Below are 23,651 nucleotides of genomic sequence, written 5' to 3' on the forward strand. Positions count from 1 at the left end.
ACATAGACCAGATTCTTTCATATGCTGCAGAAGATGGAGGAATCTGAAGAAGGCGAGAAGCAAGAGGAATCAGAGGCTGTGTTGTACAAAGACCTTGCTACCATGTTGTAGGAGAAATACGTTTGGCAGAATCCCAGATTGCATTCCTGGACTGAATCCCTGAAGATGTTCTATATCACCTTCCCAACATCAAGTCCTAAATATGATGCTTGTTTTGTAATCCAGTCAAATGCAGTAACAGTGCTATCATCACTTATATTTCCACGCTTGAATCTTGGATCCAGCAGATTTGCAGCAGCATGAATTGAATGACAACAAAATTCTTCCCTTTTTTAAATAAAATCTTTCACTTTACTTTCTTCTATAGTTGTAAGTGGAGGTGTACTTAGATTTTCAAAAACAGTTGTTTTAACTTGGTCATTAGATAAGGAGTTTCTGACAAAAATGCACTCTCAGATTCAGATGCAGTGATTGCTGCAGCAGTTGGCTTTAGAATCTTCAGGGAATTTTGCAGCTGAACCCAGAAGACATCCTGATCAAGAACAGTGTTTCTTACACTCTTGGGTACTTTAAGATCTTCAGCTATTACTGTTTCTTGAAGAGCTTTTTAGTAAACTTTCAAAGGACATCACCACTCCAGCTCACCGAGTTTTACTACAGAGCTTCAGTGTCACTATTTTATTCTTTGCATTTTTTTCTACTTGCTTCTTCTTGAAAACTGCAGCTTCAATATGAGTACCTTTTACATGTTTTATGACTTCTTTTGCTTGTCTATAGATCATTTGAAGGGTGTCCAGTTTCATAATATCATTAAGAAGCAAGTTTAGCCCATGAGATGCACATCCTATTGCAGTAATATGTGGATACTTCTTCATTTTGATCTCCCATGCTGCTTTCATATTGCTGGCATTGTCAGTCAGCAAAGCAAATACTTTACCACTCCCAACTTTCTGTAGGACTTCACATATTTTACAACTAATGTGCTCTGCAGTATGTCCTCTCCTGTTTCAATGCTTTTGTAAAAAACTAGTTGAGGTGTTATAACAAAATTTATCATTCCTTCTCCTCTCACATTTGTCCATCCATCTGTAATTAGTGCAAGACACAATGCTTCATTAATTTTTACTTGCACAGATCCTATTACATGTTTATATTCTGACTCCTAAAGAGGCTTGCTCAAAGAATGTCTGCTGGGCAAATGGTATGATGGTCTTAGTAATTTGAAAGCTTCCTGCCAGCATGTATTTTCAATTATTGAAAATGGTGTTGAATGTATTGCTCTTGCAAGAGCTTGATCAATTTTTTTCCTGATCTTCAGGTGTCATCTTGTCTACAAATGAAGTTATTGAATAATTTTTGGATGCAGCTGTCTTCAGTATCTGTTTACTTGAAGATGTTGCTGATGGGACAACAGCACTTTGTGTTGTTGCTGATATTACAGATTGAGTAGAAAGAGGACTCCTTGAACGAGAACTTTGAGAAAAACTATGTGCATTTTCACCCTTGTGGTCCTCTTCACTTAGATCCATGAAGGATTTTATAATATCTACAGGACACTTGTTACATAAAAGAATATGGTAGCATTTCGAAATGCATATTTCATCTGACAGTATTTGCAAATCTCATTTTTCTTCTCAGAAGAACTTGTAATGTGAAAATGCCTCCATATGCTAGATGTTGGTCTCACCATTTTCCTGAGGGGTGTAGGAAAGAAAAATAATTTAATGGCTAACTTGCATGAAGACACTAATCTATGGTTGTGGGCAGTGGAAGTAAAGAACCAGATTAGTAGTAATTAAATTATTATTTACACAAAGGTTATAAAGATAAACCAGGGGTGTCCAAAGTTTTTGGCAGGAGGGCCACATCATCTCTCTGACACCATGCTGGGGGCTGAATTAATTTACATTTCAAATTTGAATTAATTTACATAAATGAATATATTAAAGATGAACTTATATGAATGAATGAAGGTCTTGCAATAGCTCAAGTTCTATAAAAGGCCTTGCACAAAGCAAGGGGCACAAAGCAAGGGGACCCGGGAAACTATAGGCCGGTCAGCCTAACATCCATACCGGGTAAGATGGTGGAATGCCTCATCAAAGATAGGATCTCAAAACACATAGACGAACAGGCCTTTCTGAGGGAGAGTCAGCATGGCTTCTGTAAGGGTAAGTCTTGCCTCACGAACCTTATAGAATTCTTTGAAAAGGTCAACAGGCATGTGGATGCGGGAGAACCCATGGACATTATATATCTGGACTTTCAGAAGGCGTTTGACACGGTCCCTCACCAAAGGCTACTGAAAAAACTCCACAGTCAGGGAATTAGAGGACAGGTCCTCTCGTGGATTGAGAACTGGTTGGAGGCCAGGAAGCAGAGAGTGGGTGTCAATGGGCAATTTTCACAATGGAGAGAGGTGAAAAGCGGTGTGCCCCAAGGATCTGTCCTGGGACCGGTGCTTTTCAACCTCTTCATAAATGACCTGGAGACAGGGTTGAGCAGTGAAGTGGCTAAGTTTGCAGACGACACCAAACTTTTCAGAGTGGTAAAGACCAGAAGTGATTGTGAGGAGCTCCAGAAGGATCTCTCCAGACTGGCAGAATGGGCAGCAAAATGGCAGATGCGCTTCAATGTCAGTAAGTTTAAAGTCATGCACATTGGGGCAAAAAATCAAAACTTTAGATATAGGCTGATGGGTTCTGAGCTGTCTGTGACAGATCAGGAGAGAGATCTTGGGGTGGTGGTGGACAGGTCGATGAAAGTGTCGACCCAATGTGCGGCGGCAGTGAAGAAGGCCAATTCTATGCTTGGGATCATTAGGAAGGGTATTGAGAACAAAATGGCTAGTATTATAATGCCGTTGTACAAATCGATGGTAAGGCCACACCTGGAGTACTGTGTCCAGTTCTGGTCACCGCATCTCAAAAAAGACATAGTGGAAATGGAAAAGGTGCAAAAGAGAGCGACTAAGATGATTACGGGGCTGGGGCACCTTCCTTATGAGGAAAGGCTACGGCGTTTGGGCCTCTTCAGCCTAGAAAAGAGACGCTTGAGGGGGGACATGATTGAGACATACAAAATTATGCAGGGGATGGACAGAGTGGATAGGGAGATGCTCTTTACACTTTCACATAATACCAGAACCAGGGGACATCCACTAAAATTGAGTGTTGGGCGGGTTAGGACAGACAAAAGAAAATATTTCTTTACTCAGCGCGTGGTCGGTCTGTGGAACTCCTTGCCACAGGATGTGGTGCTGGCGTCTAGCCTAGACGCCTTTAAAAGGGGATTGGATGAGTTTCTGGAGGAAAAATCCATTATGGGGTACAAGCCATGATGAGTATGCGCAACCTCCTGATTTTAGGAATGGGTTAAGTCAGAATGCCAGATGTAGGGGAGGGCACCAGGATGAGGTCTCTTGTTATCTGGTGTGCTCCCTGGGGCATTTGGTGGGCCGCTGTGAGATACAGGAAGCTGGACTAGATGGGCCTATGGCCTGATCCAGTGGGGCTGTTCTTATGTTCTTATGTTAAGGCTGGGCTTTCCTTTGCTGCTGCTACTGCATCACAGACGTGGAACAACAAGCAGTGGAGGGAGCCCTCATCCCACAGCTCACTCGAGAGGCCAAACAGTTGCTCTCACGCTGAGAGCAGTTGTGTCGGGCCAGTGTGGGCTCCAACAAATCTCAGGGGGGCCAGAGGCTCATTGGAGACGAGGGGCTCCCTGAGGGCCACATAGAGAGGCCTTGAGGGCCGCATGGCCCCAGGGCCGGGGTTTGGGCACCCCTGAGATAAACTAATGTAGTTAAATGATTCAGAGCCCAATCCTGAGGTCCGTGGCACGGCTCTGCTCTGCGGATCTGAGTCGCAAACGTGCCATAAGGCACGCTTGCGGGGCTCACTGCCGGGCTCCCACCAGAGCTAGCCCAGCCAGCACGGCGGTTGCCCGGATTCCGCAGCTCCGCAGTCTCTTGGGCCGCCGGGCTGCGGAATGGAAGGCGGGGGCAAGGCTGGGGGTGTGGGGAGGCTTTCCGGGGAGAGGGGAGGCGTGGCTGGGGGTGTGGGGGAGGTTTGTCGGGGGAGGGAGAGAGGCGGATCCACAGAGCTGAGCTCCACAGGATCCAAGACGCTCGTGCAGGGCTGCGCGCCCTACATGAGCGCCTTTACTTTAGTGCCAACTTTTTGGTTGCCACTAAAGTGAGTAGTCCCATTGTGGGGCTGCTTCCCTTACTTGGGGGAAGGGGATGAACGTCCTCCCGAGGACACTCCCGCAGTAGCGCAGGAGGCACAGGATCCGGCAGCAGCCCTCCATGGAGCCGCCGGACCAGGGCGCTGCAGACAGCTCAGGATTGGGCTGCTCATTTTCTGGAATCAGATAAATATAAACTCTTACCTTTTTAAATTAAGTATATATGGTACTTTCAGGTCCTTTTTGTTGCTCTGTATTTTCTTCCAATGCTTTGAGGCCTTGTGAAGAAGATAGAACAGAACCAAACATACCCACACACATGCTAAAACAAAACTGAAACCTTTTTCTTTTCTTGTGACAATAGCAGCACCTCCTAAAGGAAGAATTGCATCTTGTTCTTGCATTGGGGAGTTCAGTTTGTAACCTAGGGCTTGCTTGTCCTCAGTTCATAGAAATTAGAATAATCTGATACCATACATATTTTTTTAGAAATGATTTGGAAAATATTTGAACAGCTTGTCTTAAAATATTTTATTCATCATGTTAAAATAAAGCATTCCATAATCAATTTTTTTTTCTTTTTTCAATTTTTCAGAAAAAAAACAAAAAATGGCTTCAGGAATAAAGCGGGAAAAAACTTTTTTTTCTGAATTTTTCCAGTTTTTTTCTGGGCCTTTACATCTCTGTCTTGATGATGTGTGTAATGGGGACCTTTTATATGTATTCAGGCAAGCTGCAAAAGTGATGTGTTACATTTGTGTCTAACTTGCACCTGAGTCTGGGAGAACGGCATTCCTCCAATCTGTTCTCTTGACTCATGTTCCTGGGCTTGCCCCAGAATTGTTGTCATTTGTCTAATTTGTTCTGACTTGATTCTTCCACCTGCATCTGCTTTCTCACTAATTTTAAAAAGTCATAAGTGCCAAATGTTATGTTGAAACTGGCCCTATAAGTTGAGGCAGTTGTAGGCATTGGCAAAAGGCAGCCCCTCTACATTTAAGTATACATACAATCATCTACATTTAAGTATACATAGTTCATATTCTGATATGGTCTTTCATGCACAAAGTTAAGAGTTTAAATTGAACCTTCACTTTGTTTATCAAAGACCATACCAGAATATGAATACTGTATTCAGTACTTAAATGTAGATGATTCTATCATGGAGTTGACATGTCTTCTATATTTTCTTCACCTCAGTTCTCCTAGACTCTTTTATTTCTGTGCCCTGTCTGGAAATTTTGCATTCTTTTGAGAAGATGGGCATATAGCTAATTTTAATTTATAGTGGTCTCTGACTGTTCCCAGGGTGCCTGCAGGCTTTTTCAGTAAATGGGTAACAACACTGTGAAAGAATATCACAATACTACTTGTTCAAGGGTTGCTGTATAAATTATCCACTCTCCATCAAAATTGTTTAGAAATTTATGGCTGTGAAATATTCAGCAGGTTAACTTAAGAGAAAGGTGAAAGTAGAGGGAAGTGGGGAACACAAACCTTTAAAAACTATGTGTGTGATGTATTCTTTAAAAAAAGATTGACCAGTTTTCATGGGAAAAAAGCTTCACGTGATCTACAAATTGAAAACAAAGATTAAGAGTACATAAAAACAATTCAGCAGTGCGAATACAAGTGGAGCAGCAAAAGATCAAGCAGCAATTATCAGAGTTTGACTTTAACAGCTTTGCCAATAATTTGCTGGACAAGCTTTCCTGGAAAAAATAGATTTTCCTATCTGTCACTGTCATTAGCAAATGGTACTCAGATCTGACGAGGAATAAGTGACTGTAACCAAAGAATTTGGCCTAATAAAAATGTAGCTGAACTGTATAGTTTTTGCATGCTGGTGTTGGCTGTCCTGTTGGGAACAGTGGTTGCAGGCATGAACATAAGCATACAGTTGTTGGCAACCTTCAGTCTCGAAAGACTATGGTATCGCGCTCTGAAAGGTGGTTCTGGAACAGCGTCTAGTGTGGCTGAAAAGGCCAATTCGGGAGTGACAATCCCTTCCACACTGGGAGCAAGTGCAGTCTGTCCCTGGTCTGTCTCCCTGGCTATGGGCCCTCCTTCTTTGCCTCTTAGCCTCAGACTGTTGGCCAAGTGTCTGTTCAAACTGGGAAAGGCCATGCTGCACAGCCTGCCTCCAAGCAGACCGCTCAGAGGCCAGGGTTTCCCACTTGTTGAGGTCCACTCCTAAGGCCTTCAGATCCCTCTTGCAGATGTCCTTGTATCACAGCTGTGGTCTACCTGTAGGGCGCTTTCCTTGCACGAGTTCTCCATAGAGGAGATCCTTTGGGATCCGGCCATCATCCATTCTCACGACACAACCGAGCCAACGCAGGCGTCTCTGTTTCAGCAGTGCATACATGCTAGGAATTCCAGCACGTTCCAGGACTGTGTTGTTTGGAACTTTGTCCTGCCAGGTGATGCCGAGAATGCGTTGGAGGCAGCGCATGTGGAAAGCATACAGTATGATTAAACCATGTAGCAGTGGTATACATTTTACTGGTGCAGAGTGGAAGCTGGTCAGCTGGCTTAGGTAATGTGGAAATTGCTCCTTGGATACTGAAGAAAACGCAAGGAGAGTTGTGCTCACAGAAGAGGTTCTCTTGGTCTTTGCCTGGGTGCAGCTTTTCTTCTGCAGAAGGAAGGAGCTACTGATCATAGTGGAGCACTCTAAAGAAACTTAGGATGCAACCCAAAGAGTTTTCAGAAATGCTGGTAATCTGTCCTTTATAGCACCTTGTTCATGGTGGTTTTGCAATATAAGGACAGGTCACTGTGCTGTGAGGCTTACAATGTGTAAATTGTAAGGAGGCAATTGTAAGGAGGATGGAGAAGGAAATGGAGGGTGGGGTAAAGAAATCTTTTAAGGGTGGTGGTTGTTGGTTTCTAATCCAAAATTTTTTGGAGCTTCATATTTCTGGGCTGCTTGGGATATCACAACAGGAAAGTAACTGTTGATACAATACCTGATTAAGGACCTGTGCCAGAGTCTGTTTTATTATGGGAAATAAAACTGGTATTCTAGGTTGTTTTCTCTAGACACTGATTCCCTGTTGCTACTTATGATCAAGATTGGTTCATACATTTTCCAGGAGCAAATTGTGTGAAATAGCAGGGTGGAGATATGTGTGAGCTACTTCCCTCTATCATGCAGATGATGATCTGCATGGGCTTGAGACCCCATGCAATCTTCCACATTATCCAAGGTTTTTTTTTTAAACAGGATATATTGCATGAAAAGAGCCTTTGTATGATTGGCCATTTGTGTGGAGACCTCAGCTCATGTGGGATGTTTTGTGTATAAGGCTCTTTCACCATGGATTTTTAGTTCTCTCCGTAATGTGTGAAATGGGACAGTGACTCTAGAATTTACATTGTATGGTTGCTGTGCCTGCACTTGAATTAGTTGCCTCTCAGTGTTGTCTGAGACTTAAAATGACTGCTTGGGAGAAGAAGGGAGATATACATACAATTTGCATATAATTGTGTTAAGTTGATGTAGTCCTTTCTTCACTCAGGCCTTCTGGGAAATTGCTTATCTTCCATCTCTGTTTTAGGGATACTTGGTAAATGCTTCTTAGGTAGAAAAGCCTCCCTCCTGACCTTTTTTTTAAGAGAGAGACTTTCTGGAGTCATGAGCCCTGGAGCACAGAGATGTGAAAATGCTCTTGTGTATGGAGGGAATCCATGCCTTGCATCTGGCAAGTGTTAGATTGTGATCATTCTCTGCTTGGAGGAAACCTGGTTGCATATTTAATCATATAGATTTGTGCTGGAAGAAGGAAGTGTGTCTAATGAGTAACACCACATTGGAGTGTGTGTGTGTGTGTGTGTGTGTGTGAGAGAGAGAGAGAGAGAGAGAGAGAGAGAGAGAGATCACATGTAGACGAAATAAAGTAATTTTCAAGGACTGCTCATTCAACATGTCTACAGTATCTCTTCAAGACCTGTCTTTAATATATGTTGCCATATGTATATGTGTATCAATTAGATTTTAACTTGTACCCTGAGAGCCCTCCCTGCATCATTGGATGATCGGCTGTAATGTGACAGAATGTCCATAAACATTTGAACTGTTGAGGAGATACAGCTAGTCATATAATGTTGACACATAGTGCAGCTGCTGTGTGAAAAGTGAAAGGTCAGTATTCCCTTTGGGATGCTGAGTGGGAGGAGGCCTTGGAGCAAGGTTAGTGGAAGTGCAGATTGCCCAGATGTGGGCTGCAGTTTTGCCACTCACCAGTAAGCAGCAGGATGGCAAATGGCAAGAAACACAGAATTCCTGCTTGCATCTCTCTCTGTCTTCTGGTTTTTAAGGGGTTAAATACCAGAAAACAGAGAGCAATAGATGCAGCTGCTCTAAGGTTACACTGCTTGTGCTTCCTGGCCTTTTGGCCAGGTCAGTCACTGTCTTGAGCCAGCTAGAGGATCAGCAGCAGCCACCTTGTCCCTCTGCCAAAGAATACTAGGTGGTCTCTGCAGTAGCAGATATGTTCATGATTGCGCAGGGTGGTGTGATTGGCTAAAGTACCTGCTCAGCTACAAATGCAGCCCTAGCCTGAGCAAGGGTGTTTCAGCAGCCACCTTACTTGCCTCAGTGGGTGGTTAAGTGGGCGGCTCATAGTGGGCTTGCTGCGCGGATGGCTGCTTTCATGAACTGTCTTATATTCCCGTCTTTTCCTCTTGTCTTTGCTTTTCAAGGTGTGTGCGTTTGTGTGTGTATGTATGTGTGTGTAAATAAGACCAAACTATGTCCAAATCCAAGGTAAAATACTATAAAATGGTGCATGATGACTCCAAAACAGATTTCTGACTCTTAGTTGTAATTGAACGCTCCTTTTTGTCCAGGGTCTATAGCAGACGGCTTCTTCGAGTAGTTCGATGTATCAATACATGCTTCTTTGCAGAACTGAGACACTGATAAGTTCAAGATTGTTTCACATAGGTAATGGAGCAATGATTGTAAATAAAGTCAGAGCTAGGAATTCTTAGAAAATGTGTATTCCTGACCCCACACTTCCTGAAAACAATAGTGGGAGGTTGGAGGCAAGAATGCCATAAGTGCTGATTATCCCCTGGAAATATTCGTTCCAGCTTTTTCTCTCCTTCTCTAAGACCAACTTGGGGAAAGGGATAAAAAGAACCTGGGTGAGTATTTGCTTAAGAAATTGGCAACTTGGGGAGGGTTAAGTGTCCTCCTCTCCTTTCCACCTCTGCATTGCCCCCCCCCCCCGCTTTCCATATGAAACTAATTCAGCCCCAAGTTCAATTAATTAATCTGTAACTACAAACTTGGTATAATTGTGGTTAGCAAAAAGTATTGAGTAAATTGTATTTTTCTTTACTATTGCAGCAGATATTGGCTGTTAATAATGAAAATGTTTGTTTTTTTATAAGAAAATGACTGCACTGCTGAAAGAACACAGGATTTTTGATAAAATAGTTGCATGTTCCCATGATATGACTGAAACCAGTGAATTAAATTTGTTAACTATGGTTAAAATGGATCAATAACACAAAATGTTGGAGAGACCAGTGCTCACACAGTTAATAGAAGCCTATTTGCAACAAAATCTTGCTTTGTGTAGCAGTGTGCTCTTTAATCAGTAGTGTGATGAATGCTTGGCCACTTGGAAGGAATGCAGTTTACAAGGTTTGGGAGGAGAGGGAGGATGAAGAATTGGTGTAAGCAGTTTGATTACAAATCTGAAAGTAAATAGCAGTGCTACTTGTGGGAATCCTATTGTCTAAGTTGTAATGTGTTGCTCTGGAGCATTGGAATGGGATTCCTGAAAGAGGAGATGAAGGTGATGATAAAGATATAGGCTGAGTTTTTGCTATGGTGGTACAAATCTGTCTAGGCTGTACCAGTTCAGAACATGGGAGGGGGATCACAGGCTGAACACTTCTCTTAAAAAAATAACCAGAACCTAATGACCTCTACATTAAAAATACTAGAACTTGGAGTTCTAGCCTTACTTTCTCTCTGGTTTCTCTCTAGTTTTCTGTGTGCAGGGATTTTTTTGTATGGAAAAATCATTCAATGGTGTGAGCTCCTACCTGCAGTCTGAAATTGTACAGCATGGGTACAAATCTACCCCTCAGTGAGAACTAGGCCTTAGACATAACATCCAACTGTATTGGATTTGATTAGATTAGCAAGCAACCACCATAAACCTAGCCTTGCAGATTATGCTTTTGGGATTGCTGAACTTTCCTGCTATCAGGCCATGGGGAGAAACAGTTTCTTAGTAGAGCAGCATCTCTCACTACTAGTTGTTGAAACTCCGGATTGCCAGAGTAAAAATAGCTCCCTCAGAACACTTAGTCTGCAACCCTAAATATGCATATAATTTTTAAATAATCTATAAAATTTATTATATCTATAAAATCTATTTGTATATAATGTATAATCTAAAAAAAGAGTTGGAGGAAAATTCCTGTTTTATTTGGTAAATAAATAAGAATGCCATTCTTAATTCATTTTCAATCTGGATTTTGTGGGAATTAGAATAGCTTTGAATGCTTCCTTTGGCTTTGCAGAAATTCTGAAAAATGAGAGTGACAGAAACTTTTCAAGATCTGAGGTTATTTGGACTCAATTTATATATGTCTAGACTACAAAATACCATGAGATCTGACCGGTGTTGTATAGAAACCAATTAACGGTTACAGTGTTGGCCCTGGCTTTGAGATTGGTGTAGACAAATAATAGTGTTGTCTAAACATGGCACAGTGCTAAACATGAATTTTTCCTGATTCACCCTCACTCCTTCCTCCTACCTCCTTTTTGCCCCTTAGGGTTTAATCACAATTAAGTGACAGATGATGAACTCAATTTGTCCTCGTCTAATTGACTGCAAAGTCATGGTCAATATTGCATTGGCTAGCTCAACTCCTCACAGCCATGTCCAAACATAATGAAATTGTGTTAGTGAGACATCTTGCTGAAGCAGTAGGTGAAGGTGCAGATTTCTAGTCCCTAAATTACTTAATTTACATATATAGCATATTGGTTTTCTGAGTAAAAATAAAGCTGCTTTTCACTTGCATTTATTACTAATATTTTACTTTTTCCCTTATGCCTCCAATTCCAAGATCTAACAAAGGAGAATAAAATTAAGCCCAGTGACTAACTTTAGATTTATTAAAGCGATACTGCTTAAATATCAGAACGACCACAGTCTTGTGCAAACAAACATTGTTATAATTAAAGGATATGGGAAGTAACTCTCCTACACTGAAAAATCTTTTTCCTCATTAGTCTCAAAGCAAATGAAAAGGTAATTTCAGGTGTTATGTGCCTTACACTAAAAGCATTTTCACGTTGGAGAGAGCATGAAACCCACATGTTTCATGTAACTTTTGCAGCATGTATGTTGTTGCTGGCTGTCTAGTGGCTTCCTAGTCCATGTACACCAAATAGGGAGACATTCCCTCACACACAACACATTCCACCCTATTATTCCCTTCTGGCCTGAAATGCTTTATGCTGAGTTAGGTTTGTGCTATAAATCTGTAATGAAAACAGTGCTTTGTACTGAAAGGCTTGACAGGCTAATTACAGTGCTGCTTTAATTGTCTTATTTTTGGCTTCTTATAATTTCAGGACCTCTTCCAGATTTGACCCACAACAATAGTTTGCACAGACATAGTTCTAGAGCATATTATAGATACATCTTGTCATGCACACACACATCCCATTTACCATCTTAAATCTGGAATAAAATACATCTCCAGAACAAAGTGCTCATGCTTAATTTTCTTGACGTGAGTTTCACTTTTACCCAGGCAGTGTTAAGAATAATAAACTGCCTACAGGGTTCCATTCTGTTTAAGCTATAGATTGTTATGGTGGTTATGTATCACATTAAGGATGCATTGCCTTTGACATGTTGATCATTAAACTGTTGTTTTCACAATATATGTAATGATACTTTGTGTAATTTCCAATGGGTAATAGATAGAACCTTTTCCTCCAGAGAAGAGGTGTAGATTAACTGCAGCATCCTTCATATTGTGTGTGCTTGGCAACAGAATTTGTGCATTTAAGCAATTAAAAGGCGGGCTGAAGCTTGAAAAACGAAACCGAACAGAGATCAAGACAGTGCTATTGTTTTGTACATCTGCTGTAGTTTTCTCATGCGATTCAAGCTGATATAGCTTTAAAAGTCCTGTTACATAGGCACAGTGAAACAAAGATTGTTTGAAAGCTCTGCAAAAATTAATACAGATATAAATCTAACATTAAGGGCTCAGCATTAAGGCAAGGCATGAAACTTACAAAAAATGAGCATAATAATCTGAGTAACTTTCTTGAAGATATGCAGATGTATTAATTTTAATTTGTCCTTTTGATCTCTTAATTGTCTCTGAAGATTTATTGACTAATTTTAAGGAAGCAAGTGTTTGAAAGTATCTGGCAAATAACTGTCTTCTTGTAATGAGCACATGGCATTGAAAGAAGTTAAGAGGAGAGCAGAATTAGATTGACTGATTGTTCAGTCATGTGGCCCAGGCTCTGCATATCTCGGCTGTTAAGAATGATTGCTCAAATTACATTGCCTCGGGTCCCTGCATTTGGTTGGCTGTCTTCTCAGATCTTAACAAGGTTCTGGGAATTCATTTCTGACAAAGTTTGCTTTGTGTTTTTGTAGGATACTTCATCAGCAGACATTAGGAAAGCCTATCGCAAGCTTTCTCTAATATTGCACCCAGACAAGAACAAAGATGAAAATGCGGAAACGCAGTTTAGACAAGTAAGTGACAGATAATTATATATCCACCACCTTTGGGAGAAGAGGGGGACGGGACATGTTTGTTGTATGATCATTAAAATTTGAATAAATATAGCTTGCATTCTGGAATGGTATTTAGAAATGAATATTTCATCGCATATTTGAAGCTTTTGTTGTAGCTGGGTTTTACTTTAAGCTGTAGATGGGTTAAGATTTCTGCCAAAAAATTAACATGAGTAGAAGTGCACCATATGCTATCAGAAATTGAAAATTCTAGTTAAGAATGCTTAGATTTGGAAAATGGACATCGTAGACTCCTTTTGTTGCACAGTGCCAAAACTGCATGTTTTTATTTCATAATAGAATCGAATATTTGTAAAGTAAATATCTGTTAGACAATTACGTTGATATTTCATGTGTATAACATGAAGTGTTTCTATATTAGTGCATTTCCAAAGATGGCATGATAGGTTTTGTCAACATAAATTGTTTACTTGGTATTTTTTATTAATAGTGGAATGCTTGTGACTGCGAATGAACTATGAAAGTGTGCTTTTAAAAGTAAAAAGCTTTTCAGTTGATAATTGAATTTATATTACTGTGTGCAGACAGTTAGTTACAGAAAACTGAGAGAGAGGGAAAAAGTGAGATGTGCATAAGAGGGATTGTAATGTTTAAAAAAGTTGTTGGGATGTTGTAATGTTCCATAGAATGACTTGAACTGTTCTTCACTCTCACTTTAAGAGAACTTTGTCAGTTATATTTGAAATGTTGCAAAACCATCTGGTGGTTTAGAGCAGATGTTGGTTTAAAAAATAATAGTACAATTTTATTTTAGTTGGTGGCCATCTACGAGGTTTTAAAGGATGAAGAGAGAAGGCGTAGGTGAGTTTATCTTGTATATATTTTGAAGCAGGAGTTCAGTTCTTTAGCCATTAATGTGAGCCACGATGTCTGGAATGTCTTTAAAGGCACAGGTTTTGCTGAATGATTTCTTATTTTTTACCAACTAACAAACCCTTTGCATGTGTATAAATAGACTTTCTAGGTCCTAGTCAAGGTTGATAGGGGAACAGGGAATAACTTTATCAATTATAAGATAAACATGTGCTTAGTCTAACTATTGATTTTTCCTCATTAATCTGATCCTCAAATTATCCCACCTATTCAAGATTCATTGAAGCTCATAGTAGTTAGCACAGGCAATGAGTGTGTGTTGTTCAAATCTTTTAGTTTTATTTTATATACTTTAATAGAAGCTGTTTTTTGATCTGAAGGACTTCCAAAGCAGTGTACATATTTAACAGATAATAAAAACAGTAATAAGCATAATTAACAATTAAACAGAACAAAAACAACAGAATGACATCTTTACTTTTCTGATAGACTCTGCTTATTTTATTGATGGTTTATTTAGTGTATTTTGTTGCTGAATATTATGTTGCTGATTATATATATTTTAAGAAACCCCATCCATTAATGTACCAAAAATAGTTAAAGGTTGTGGTTGGTGTGATTAAGATTTCACATAAATCTGTAAAGTGTCATCAAGATACATAGTACCTGCAAGAAGGGAATATTGGTTGATAGTCACTTGTGCTTGGATAACTATCCAGAGGGGTGTTCTGATTTATTAGGATACTCACTTTAGCTGTTGGTGACCCAGATATTTTGACCAAAGAAAATAAAGGCTTGCTGCCAGCAAAGGAGTTGTGTTTGAAATATCTCTTGGTTTTCAATTCTCTGAGTAGGGATGCTGAAAGTTCTCCAGGAGGTTCTTGGCTTTGTAGAAACCTTGGCATGAATCCAGGTCTCATAGTAGAGATTATCTACTTTCAGATAATCCTCTGTGTTGAAAGAGCCATGGAACAGTGTTCAGAGGAGTTTTGGAGATTCTGTGTATGGTTTTTACCCTGCCTCCCACTGCAGTCTTTCAGCTTGGAGTCATAGATCAAGGAAGTTTAGGAAGTTTAACAATAGGGGGTCAGTGTCTGATGTCAAATGGTTGCAAAAGGTATGAACTAGTTTAAATGCACCCCCTCACACTCACACGCACACACATATACACACTCTTTTTTTATTACTTTTTGGAGTAGTGGTATTGTACACTTTCTGTTTTACTATGTTTAAATATTAAATTCCTTATGATTTTATATTGGTATTATGTATTTTAAATATCATTTTACATTTTTTCCATCAGACTAACTGTGCCAAGTTTGCTAGTTGGCACAGCCTCTTTTGCAACTGCTGACCACTGTCATGAAATTTCCATTTAAGTAAATTATCTTAAGAACACACTTCATTTTATTGGCACAGCCCCCATGAAGAATGGGTTACAGTAAACAATGATCAATTTTTATGATATTCAACTTGGTACCTACTGAATGGCTCGTGATTACTTCCTCAGTAGGGGCAAGCATTTTCATTGCTGGAAAGTATTTCCTTTTTTAAAAGGAAATGCAGGAATTCTTCCACCTTTGCTCTGCAAGGCATCTTTTCCCAGGCCTTTGCCTTCCACAATGCTTAACCAATTTGGATTTACAGGCTCATTTTAATAACTGCACTGATGATTACATATGTGGCAGATATTTATTTTGCTCTATATAAACTGCTCGTCAGGGGGCAACAAGGGTTTGCAAGGGATAAGCATAAGCTTATCAATTGTGTAATGAATTAGACTCCCTCAGTTCTTCCTTAGGCTTTACATGCTTCAGGTTTGGAAGTCCCTGATTGTGCTTCACTGTATATGTGTTTGCTGGATCGTCATCGCTAAAGCACTTCAAGCGCCTTATCAGCTTTCCTGAACAGGTTGATGAAGTAATTTTCTCAGGATCTAGCAGCTCAACTTCAGATATTCAATTTAAAAAAAAAATGTTTTTTAAAAATTATTGCTTGCTGTCAGTCTTGTGCACACGATATCAAGGCCATGGTCACACAGTGTGCTCATTGACCACTCTGGAACGTTTTTGGCAGAGTTGCCTTTTTCCACACCCCACTATACATAGGAAGTCCAGGGTACTTGCAAAAACAGTCCAGTTGGGTGTGCAGAGCTCAAAATTGATTTGAATATTTGGAGTGAGTGAAGCTAGTACTGGTGTGAGGGGACTATATTGCTGTCTGAGCTTCCCTTGAAATAGCTCTTATTTCAAACCTTTTACCTGCTTTGTGTACTGGGTGGTAGTGGTCTGTAGTGGCAAAGCCTGTTGGGCTTGTTTCTCCAAGTATCCTGTACTTAGTAGTCAAAAAGCAGAGGAAACAGTATTTAATTTTATCCTTGGTCTCGACTACATGCAGATTGATTCTGGGAGCTACTTTCAATCAAGTTACATGAGTAGCAATATTGCAAAGTAAATCTGCTATAGTTCATTACTCGTCTTTAATGTGTAAAAAGAATTGGGTTGAATTCCAGCAGATTCTTTTCTTCCATTAGCTAAAATGAAATGCAGTCTGAACAGATTTGTTTCTTTAGAAGCTTAATGATCAGAACAATATATTTCCAATTTTAAAATCATATTGCTTTTCTAATTGTTTTCTCTTTCTAAATGCTTGTGGACAGCATTTACAGAAACTAGTGGAGGGAATTAAATTATTTTTAACACCAAGGCATGTATGTTATGGCACCTTTTTGGTAATGAAGGGGCTTTATATATACCAAATGGAAAGTATATGGAGCATTCTACGTATAATACATTTGCAGGAACTTTTTGACAACAAAAGCAAGAGGAAAGGAGTCTTTCTCTTCCTTTTCCTTGTAAGCTTTACATTTTAAATCCTGATTCTGCACACACATTACATGGAAGCAGATCCCATTGATTTCAGCAAAATATTTCACTCTCTTTAAGATGAATCATTTTAAATTTAAACCTCTGAAATATTGTATGTGTGAAATAAGTAGACAAAAGTCATGCATACCAAAGCTTTGTTTTAAGAGCATTATATTGTAACTAGCTAGACAATGGCAGTATTGAAGCTAGCTGGCTCAAGATGAACACCATTTGGGGGGGCGGGGTGGATTTCAGTAGATTTCTTTGAAAATTGCATCTTTCAAAGATGTCTGAAGTGACAGTCTCTTTGCTGGGGAATAATCTACTAGTTTTAGTCTTTAGCTTTATATGAAGTTTCTGCTTTGAATGTGAGAATTTTGGAATAGTACTATTTTTTTTAATCAACTAGTGTCTCCATCCTGCTGTTTTCTAACAGAGGAAAACTACTTGGCATGTTTTAGCATGTGTCTGCTACACATATGAACTTACTCTTCCCATTTTCTGGGCAACACATGGGGACAGATAAGGTACAAGGGGTATAAAGGCGAGCCTGCTTTGTGGTTTCCTTATGTGCTTAATTCAGCTGCATGTGCTCTGAAGGTCCATAGTAGGTGATAGATTGATTTCTGCAAATAAGTACTTTAATGAATCGTCTGCATGCTTCCTAATTAACTAATTTCCTAAACGTGAAAAACAAGATTAAAAATTATCAAAGGGTCCTGAGTAACTTAAGGATCATTGTTCACATGTAGTCCTGAAAATTAAGCAGACGTCTTAATTTTTAAATACAGTGCTTAATTACCGTAGAAAGGAGTGATTTATCTTTTGACAGTATATATTCTAAAAAGTGGGTTATAATAGAAGCTATCTTCCTTTAAAATGGCCAGTCGTGTGAGCCATAATGTTCATTGATAGTAAAATCAATAGAGCATTGATTCTGGAACTAAACCCTTGGAGGCTTTTGTTCGGGATAGCGGACACAGCCTGGTAAATACAGGGTGCTGTTCAGTGTGTTAGTGCACAAGATTCTCCTACCTCAATTTTTTGTGCATATGAAACAAGCTTTTTTTAAAAAAAAAATGTAATGAATTTCAGTTTATATAATGTGAATTACATATTATATATTTGGAATAAAATATGTGGTAACGTATCTATTGTTACTTTTCGTATTAGTAGACAACCTCTATTGTATGAACTAATTTTTCTTAAGAAAATTATTTGGTAAAAGTGTAGAAGATTTAAAAAATATTTTATCTTAACCATATGTAGTACTGAAGCTTTAAATTTGTCATCCATACATGCACTCTATTTCTTCTGAGTTTTCCATTTCTGTTTATAATAGTTTTTATATTTTAAATTACTGTTGTAGTCTGAACACTTTTCAAGTTACCTGAAATGATTAATTTTCTTTCCCCTTGTGCTTTATATCAAAACCACTTTTCCAGGGTTACTGAGAATATTTTTCTAGTGGGGAAAAAAAACACACACACATTGACTTTATAGCAATGGCCTATAAAGTAAGTAAATTGTGATATAGCATTCCTGTTTTTAACTTTACATATAACAACTAACAGTGGAGCCATACAGTGTTTATCCTGTTCATATGCAGCGTTAGAAGTTAGTAAAATATTTTGCTGTGGCCTACAAATAATTAAGTATCATCTTGAAACAGTGGATTTTAATCATAGGTTAACTTCCTAGATTTGTTGAATGAAATCTATTTTGTACAAAGTTTTATGGGGGGAGGGGAAATGGCAAAAAAAATTCAATTTTTCCCCATTAATCTATCTCCAAGGTATCAATTTAATAACTATCAAAGTAGCTACTGCAGTTGTTGCATTTAAATTGATTTACATGTCAAGACTGGCAGTTCAGCAGCTGCGCTATTATTCCTGGATCGGTCAATTTACTTGAGAAAAACCTACTACTGAGTTCTACTGACCTGCATGACAATATAGGCCCTATTTCTATTCCTGTAATTAGGCCTGCGACTAACTCAGAATATTTTTAATTAAAATATTTTGGTCAATGTGTTGCACCAAATTAGGCCTTTCAGTGCAGTTTTAATTCTGGAAATAGCGTGATTAGAATATTCAATGAGCTGTGCTCCATTTAGGATTAATTTGAGCATACAGTATTTTAAGTGTCTCTATTCCAAGTGTTTTAATAACAGACTTATGCCTCTTGTCAGTTTTCCTACTAAAAGTTATCTAATTCAGTACTTCATTGCAGGCAAGAAGTGTGGTATGAGTGTTTTAAATTATTGGTAAGACCACAATCATAAAAGCCCTTATAGGAGGGGTAGAAGTAGATAGAGTTAACTCCTGTAAATGGTTTTTCATACGAAACATGGAAGGAACCAAGACAGAAAAATCACTAAATCAAAATGAGAAATCTCAGTAAGAATTAAAATAGAATTATTTAAGAGAAATTCAGGAATTCTGATTTCTAAAATCTTAAGCTATTTTAAAATTTGCCTTCATATCAAAATAAAAATGTTAATGAAATTACAATTAAGAAATCCTCCATTGAACAATGATTCTTGCTTTATCATTCCTATATTTTTAAATAAATTAAGGGACTATAGCAAGTAAATGGATTTGGTTGTCCTTGCCTTCCCACTTTAAATCATCCCTTTGTAATTCTTTTATACTGGGAACATGACCAGTGATTGACAGGTAGGTTGAACATATGGTTCATTGTACGGGGGAAAAAAAAACATTTCTCAAGTTAATCAACTGGGGGAGCTGTAAGAACAGTAGTTACCATTTTTTATACAGTCGCTGGAGAACATTTCCATAGCATGGTGCTTGGAATTCTCTCTGTCCTAGAACTGAGACGAAAATGCTGACAAATAATTGCAGGGATTTGATAATTTTAAAAGGCTGAGGAATGAAACAAAATAATCACATGCCTTATCTAAAAAAAAAAGGTTCATTTTCAAGCTTTCATTACAGGCTTGTGTGTGTGTTTGTTTTACTACTGTAGGTATGATGATATCCTCATCAATGGGCTACCAGATTGGCGGCAGCCTGTATTCTACTACAGGCGAGTGAGGAAAATGAGCAATGCAGAATTGGCGTTGCTTTTATTCATTATCGTCACAGTGGGTCATTATGCTGTGGTTTGGTCAATCTACCTGGAAAAACAACTGGTAAGCACTGGTAATAAAAATCGCAGCAGAGGACTACAGGTTTCTGGATTCTTTACTGTTCATCCTTCATGTGTGTGCGCAGCACATACTCTTCTACACCAAATTATTTTTCTGTTAATTGCTTAATTGTTACAAAAACATATTTGATACAAAAGAAATGACTAGGGAGAGTTTTTTAAATGGTGGTACTTAAATTACTGCCTTTTAAATGATTGCAACATTGTAAAAATAAAATTTTAAGTAGATTTTAAGTAGATTTTTGGGGGGAGGGGTAATTTCAGTGATCTGATGTTATCAGAGAAACCAAGAGAATACCTTCTTAAACTGACTGGAGGCTAAACCAAGGCCTTCTTGGTAATTGTACGAATGTGAGTGTTTGGTTCTATTTCCACCCTCCCCGTTCTTGACGTTTGAAATTCATACTCACGCTGGCTTTTAATGTCTTAATGGAGATTCCTTTCCCCACCCCCAAATTGAAGTGTCTTTCAAACGTGATAAATGTTCCAGGGTTCGCATGGTAAAATAACAGAAGCAAAAAAATGTTTAAATGTTGGCTGTCTCCTTGTCTACTGGAAAGCGTTAGAGCGTTTTTATTTATTTGTGGGGGGAGGGGATTCGTTAAACAGTTCTTGTGCATTAGCATCTGTTTGTTCTCTTTACATTTTCAAAGCTACCTTATTAAAGTTGTTGAATGAGAAAAGAAGTTGAATGCTTTTTTTTTTTTTTAAAAAAAGGAAACTTTGATTGCTATGGAGATACACATGACTGACAGAGCTGGACTTCATGTGTGTTTAAGGAGTGGATACCATAGCAACAGTTATTGTTAGGTGATTTTACTTAATCATGTAGCTCCCCCCACACATTTGCATAAATACTGTTCTGTTTATTCTTAATTGAAGAATCGTCCTAACATTTGCAGAGCACGTGTTAATGATAACCTCTAACAGTTTTTCTTCCTATCTTCAGGATGAATTGCTTAGCAGAAAAAAGAAAGAGAAGAAGAAAAGGACAGGAGGGAAAAATATAGACGAAGTGAAACTTGGTGCAGACAAGAATGAAAGGTGGGAACACCAGATAATCTCTTCATGGAATTGCCACTTTTTTGTTTAAGGAAGTGCTGAAATACCTTTTTGACATACCAGGTACACAGAGTAGAATCTTGTAATGTTTCAACCCTCCTTGCAAAGATCTGCTCTGTGTGAGTGTGTGTGTTTTGAGAAACCCTGTTGAAAATATTTCTGAGACACTGGTGTGGACTGATGGTGTAAAATGAGTGTTCACTTTGTCTTGAAAACCCAGCACTAGGCAAGGAAACTTGAGCAGAATTCATTTAAATGATTTAAATGTCTGCTTTTGTTTGTTCTTCAATTTAGAGAAGGAAGAATACCAAAAGAGGGACTCCTATTGAATGCAGGATAGTCACTTGGGCCTTTATTTGCAGAATGTATTTGCAGTTACTTTAGCCTGGATTTTTTTGGCTAGCATGATTTGAGCATAGAAGGAAAAGCAGTTAGTAAAATGCTATTCCTTCTCTCTCTCTGTGTGTTGGGAAGGTGATAGTGGTTTAAGTCAAGAAACAATATTGGAGGTAGGGAGAGGGTAGCGACATTCAGAATACACCAAAAGATACCACCATTTCTTCTATTGATTCATAGAAAGAAATAAAGGGTTTAAATAGTTCACACAGCAGGGGCATGAACTGGATCAATGCAGGATGGAGATCAGAGACCATTCTGCCTGTCTTCTGATGACATCAGTGAGTAATGCTTCAGTGAACTGCAAATGACATTAATTTTTATGTATTGGTTTGTTTATGCTACAGTCTTCATATCTGGTTGTCAGCGCTTGTGACTGGTTTGATGGTGGTTAGTCTTTTTTTTTTTTTTATAAAGCTGAAGTCAAAAGGGCTGAGGGATTTATTTGCTGAAGTGTAGACAGGCCCATGCTTAGGGAGGCTCTCTGTGATGATTATTTAAAGATATATGTTGGTCTGTCTTTCCTTTTTAGTTTCTACTGTGCTTTAGGTGGGTTCATTATTCAAAGAGAAAATTTTTTGCATGAAAATATTTACACGTTCCTCAGACGGATTACTATTTCATTTTACCAACTTGTCATTCCTGATTGGAAGCTTTTGTTTCAATGTATTGTGTGCAAAACATATATCTTTAAATTTCAGAAAACTTTTTTTAATTTCTGTAGGTTACTAGAAAAACCACAATGGCGGGATTTGCTTCCATGTAAACTGGGAATATGGTTCTGCCTGACAGTAAAAGCATTGCCTCAACTCTTCCAGGTAAAAAGTCAGGGTGTTGTTTTTTTTTTTTGTCTTTTTGTTTTTTGTAAGTCTCTCACATTTCTTCTTACATTGTCACTGAAAGTCAGGTTATTTTTACACCCCAGTGGGTAACTGAACCAGTAGCCAAGACCACAGACCACAAATTGTAACTGAAAAGAATCAGTTGAATGATTTATGGGACTCGTGACAAGGCACGCATAATTATGGAGCAAATAAAAACACTAAATAAAATCCAGTTTGACAGAGCACCTACACAAAATCTTCAATTTAGTATGTGCAAATCAAGGTGCACAGGACTGCATAACCAAATAACAATATTTTGCAAAATCCCACTTAAACACCTTCTAAAACCACAAACCTGTTAGGTTAGTTTCATACTGCAGTCCCCAAGAAAGCAAACCCCTCTGCATTCAATGAGATTTGCTCCATATCAATCCAGTACATGTCCGAGTTAGAAGTTTGCTAGCCTTCACTCAGTACACCTTACAGGAAAAGAAAAACCAGTTAGGGCAAAAGGGAAAAGTTTATGAATAAAATAAATTTATAAGGGATTCATTAAAAAGTAAAATAATTATAATTATACTCCATTTTTCATTGAACTTCTCTCCCCATTCCATCCAGTGTATGTGTATCCTCTCCCCATATTCAGAATCTGTGTATTTCATATTGTGTGTGTTGACCAATTACTGCCTATGGTGCATTTTGGATGCAATTGGCCCTTAATGGAGTCCCCTTTGTTTTCAATAGCATTCCAAAATATGGAAAATACCTGGTTTTCTCTTGGTGCTTATTCTACAAAGTTGGACCATTGTGTTCTTCACTGTCTGGTTTCATGGTATCAGAGACTACTTCCTTACTGGTCCTTATTGTTTAAGATTAAACCACTTGCTTGAATTTTCAGGCAACTCAGGCAGCCTCATTTCAGCCAATTTCAACTTTTTAAGCTGAGAACTTTAAACCATCCAGCCTGAGAAGGTTGATGAGTCATACATCTGCTCAGAAAGGCAGTTTACTCTTCAGGCACAAACATCCCAATCCTATCTATATCCCCACCACCACCAATGCAGCCTCACTGCCTAAAGTAAAGTCATACTTCATCCTGTTGGGGGGGAGCAGTCCTGGTGGTCTCTTCTGAGTAACAGAACATTTGTTCACTTGCCCAGGGGTAAGCCTCTTTGCCATTGGTTTCATAAATCAGCAGGTGCCAAACCCTTGCCCGCAAGCAAGATTCATCACCTGTGTAAACCTCTCCCCCATGTGAACAGAACTTACCATTTTGTGGGGGAGCCTGCTATCTTCATCTCCAGTCTCCCCACACCTTGTGCCAGCCAGCTGCTTCCACATTCTGTCACTCCCACAGGCTCTGCATCCGGATTTCCGGGCAGATGTGGCTGGCCTGTGTGACCTTTCGGGGAGATTGGAGATTAAGATAGCAGGCTCCTCTGTGCAATGATAAGCTCTGTGCACACTGTGCAGGGTTTTTCCAGCACACAGTGGTCACA

At 39.0% G+C, this 23,651-nt stretch overlaps 1 protein-coding gene across 2 annotated transcripts in view; it reads left to right on the top strand.

Annotated features, from left to right (window-relative positions):
* Positions 1-23,651, top strand: part of DNAJC1 (DnaJ heat shock protein family (Hsp40) member C1) — a 114,181-nt gene that overhangs the window by 24,403 nt on the left and 66,127 nt on the right. For both annotated transcript variants that reach the window (XM_066631196.1, XM_066631197.1), the window contains exons 2-6: positions 12,855-12,956; positions 13,774-13,820; positions 19,688-19,853; positions 20,820-20,914; positions 22,053-22,146. In XM_066631196.1, coding sequence (XP_066487293.1) covers positions 12,855-12,956; positions 13,774-13,820; positions 19,688-19,853; positions 20,820-20,914; positions 22,053-22,146 — 504 coding nt within the window. The remainder of the gene's footprint in view (positions 1-12,854; positions 12,957-13,773; positions 13,821-19,687; positions 19,854-20,819; positions 20,915-22,052; positions 22,147-23,651) is intronic.

The sequence above is a fragment of the Tiliqua scincoides genome, chromosome 5 (assembly GCF_035046505.1).
Source record: "Tiliqua scincoides isolate rTilSci1 chromosome 5, rTilSci1.hap2, whole genome shotgun sequence".
Lineage (NCBI taxonomy): Eukaryota > Metazoa > Chordata > Lepidosauria > Squamata > Scincidae > Tiliqua > Tiliqua scincoides.